This window comes from Gavialis gangeticus, unplaced genomic scaffold (assembly GCF_001723915.1).
Source record: "Gavialis gangeticus isolate Ggan-Ray unplaced genomic scaffold, GavGan_comp1, whole genome shotgun sequence".
Classification (NCBI taxonomy): domain Eukaryota; kingdom Metazoa; phylum Chordata; order Crocodylia; family Gavialidae; genus Gavialis; species Gavialis gangeticus.
The window spans coordinates 101,732,245-101,734,915 of NW_017729022.1; the positions used below are offsets into that span (position 1 = coordinate 101,732,245).

The following is a 2,671-nucleotide window of genomic DNA, read 5'->3' on the forward strand; positions in this document are numbered from 1 at the left end:
CGAATTGGGATTACCTCCCTTTGGGCTTGGAGGATCGTCTCGTTAAGGAGCAACCACTCTTCTTGGACACCTGGCTCCCCTCCCCTCTGGGACATCAGTGCTTTCCCTGACTATTCTCCTTAGCTCATTGAAGTCCACCCTCCTGAAATCTAGGGCTGCTGCCTTGCTGCAGGCCTTTGCCTCCTTGCGCTGGATCGAGAATTCTAGCAGGCAACGATAACTGTCGCCCAGGTGGTCGAGCACCCGCAGCCCCCTCACCAGGTCGTCACCCGTGGCCAGCACCAGGCCCAACAAGGCGTCTCCCCTGGTGGGGCTGTGCACCTCCTGGGTTAGATGGAGGTCCTGCATTTGGGCTAGGAACCTATGTGAGCAGTCAGACCTGGGTGACTGCTCTGCCCAGCAGATGTCTGGAAAGTTCAGGTCACCCATGATGACCACGTCCTTTGACCTAACTACCTCTGTGAGCTTACTTAAAAATTCCTGGACTAGCTCTTCCCCTTGGTTGGGTGGTCTGAAGTAGACCCCCACTGTTAAGTCTTTTTCCCCTCAACTGCCTTGTAGTCTAACCCAGAGCACTTCTGTGTGCCCCTCCTCTGACTCTGTGCTACCTGGTGAGGATGTATATTCCTCCTTGATGCAGAGCGCCACAACCCTGCCTTTCCTCCTTGTCCCGTCCCTCTTGTACAGCCTATAGCCCTTGATATTCACTGCCCAGTCATGTGTTGGGTCCCACCACGTTTCAGTCATCCCCACTATGTCTGGGTTGGTGTCATCTAGCAGGAGGGGAAGTTCCTCCTGCTTGTTCCCCATACTACGAGTGTTTGTGTAGAGGCATTTGAGGCCTCCTGTGGATGTGTGCACTGGTTCCCTAATCACAGCATTGCCCTGGCCCCTGTTGCTTACCTGTGTATATGTTCTGCTCATCGGTCTAGGCTGGGCTGTAATTGTGCATGCTGCTTGGTTTAGCGGTCCAAGGCTTCCTCCTCCCTCATTAACCCTTAATATGCAACTTCTTACAGCACATTCTATATTCCACAGAATTAGTTCTGTACACCCTTAGTTGCCCATATACTCTTAAAAATCTGGGCCTAAATAATTATGAAGGTTTTCCAGCCGTTATGCATAGTGGTGGCCCATTAGAATAGGACTGAGGTGGGTTGTTAAGCTTATTTAAAGAATCTTGCAGCACTTAGAAGTTGTAAATTTTTGGTGAATAACTTAAATTATTGTAAATTTGGGTGAAATGATTAAAGGAAAGTATTTGGGGGGTTATTTTTAAAGAAATTAGGTCTATATTTTGCAATAAAACATTAAAACATTTTAATTTAAAGAGGGCTAGGATTACATGACGATTATTTAAAATCATATTCTAGAAACAGTATCTATTATTATTGCTAATAATGCATTCATTGTATTTAAATTGGAAAGCTTAATTTCTGTTCTTATTTTCAGTGGTTATTCTTTGTTATATGCCATCAGGTTCACTTTTCCATTCTTTTTTCCTTTCAGTTGTTTTTGAGTTGATATCTAACAAGGAATATTTGACCCCAAACACAAAAAATTGCATTGATTTTTTTTTCCTTTTTAAATGTAATGATAACATTTCTATTGGTATTGGTCTGTGTAACATTTTTTCCACTGGACCCTAAATTTTGGGCCTAAATGGCCTGAAAGTAGGATAGGATGTGCAGTAGGTGGAATACTGTGGTATAAAGCTTTAATCTAAAACCATGAGGCTTTTCAGAATTTATTATTCAAATGGGCATAACATCATAAAATGTGGGTGGGGAGGCCCATTGACATAACTCTTTCCTAGTATCCCTGGAGCATATACTGGCAACACATTCCTTTCGTGATGAATGCCACAGCGGTTCTGATGCATGTTTTAAACAAACTGAAACATGCTTCTGTTCTGGTTGTGTTTGGGCATGCAAACACTTAAAAATTTTTGACGGGGGTATGTGATACCAACATTCATGAATATACCAGGGGAAAAGTGAAGTAAATAATTATGCTGGGAAAACATTAACATTTAGCATACCTTTTCCCAGAAATCCTACACTGTATTTTGGATTTGAAAGTCTTTTATTTGAATGTGTTGCACCATGAGTTCTGTTATAAGTTTCCGTCCCTCCAGCCCCCAACTGAAGTGTATTCATCAAATTGCTGAGTTGGAAAGGTTTGTAATGAGTTCTTTGAGCTGTGAATTCCACCCCCATCCCCCTAAATCTTCATCTGACATTAAATAAAGCAAATCCCAAACAGATTAACTGTCAAATGGTTATGCTCCATCTCTTCAATCTGCTTTTAAGGGTTTCCAAAGGGGACTGTGTTGATTAAGTAAGGAGATGACATGGTCTTCTTCCATTGGTGTAGGAAGATAGCAGATATGATTCTCTGAAAAAGAGCAGTGCTACACAGTGCAAGCATGGCTTTCGCCCAGTCGCACATTATGGCAGCTAGAAGGCATCAGCACAGTCGACTCATAATAGAAGTGGATGAGTACAGCTCAAACCCCACACAGGCTTTCACGTTCTACAACATTAACCAGGGACGTTTTCAGCCCCCACATGTGCAAATGTAAGTATAATAGTTTTGTTATTGCATATAAAGATGTGGAGTACTTAAAGAGTAATTAAAATAATGTGTTTTATTTTTGACTCTTTACATA

At 42.5% G+C, this 2,671-nt stretch overlaps 1 protein-coding gene across 4 annotated transcripts in view; it reads left to right on the forward strand.

Annotated features, from left to right (window-relative positions):
* Positions 1–2,671, forward strand: part of MPPED1 (metallophosphoesterase domain containing 1) — a 104,738-nt gene that overhangs the window by 16,408 nt on the left and 85,659 nt on the right. For 3 of the 4 annotated variants that reach the window (XM_019515741.1, XM_019515740.1, XM_019515742.1), the window contains exon 2: positions 2,377–2,580. In XM_019515741.1, the coding sequence (XP_019371286.1) occupies positions 2,429–2,580 (152 nt within the window). In that variant the 5' untranslated portion in view covers positions 2,377–2,428. Of the gene's footprint in view, positions 1–1,339; positions 2,581–2,671 lie in introns of those variants that run through there. The other variant, XR_002096961.1, reaches the window with a different exon arrangement.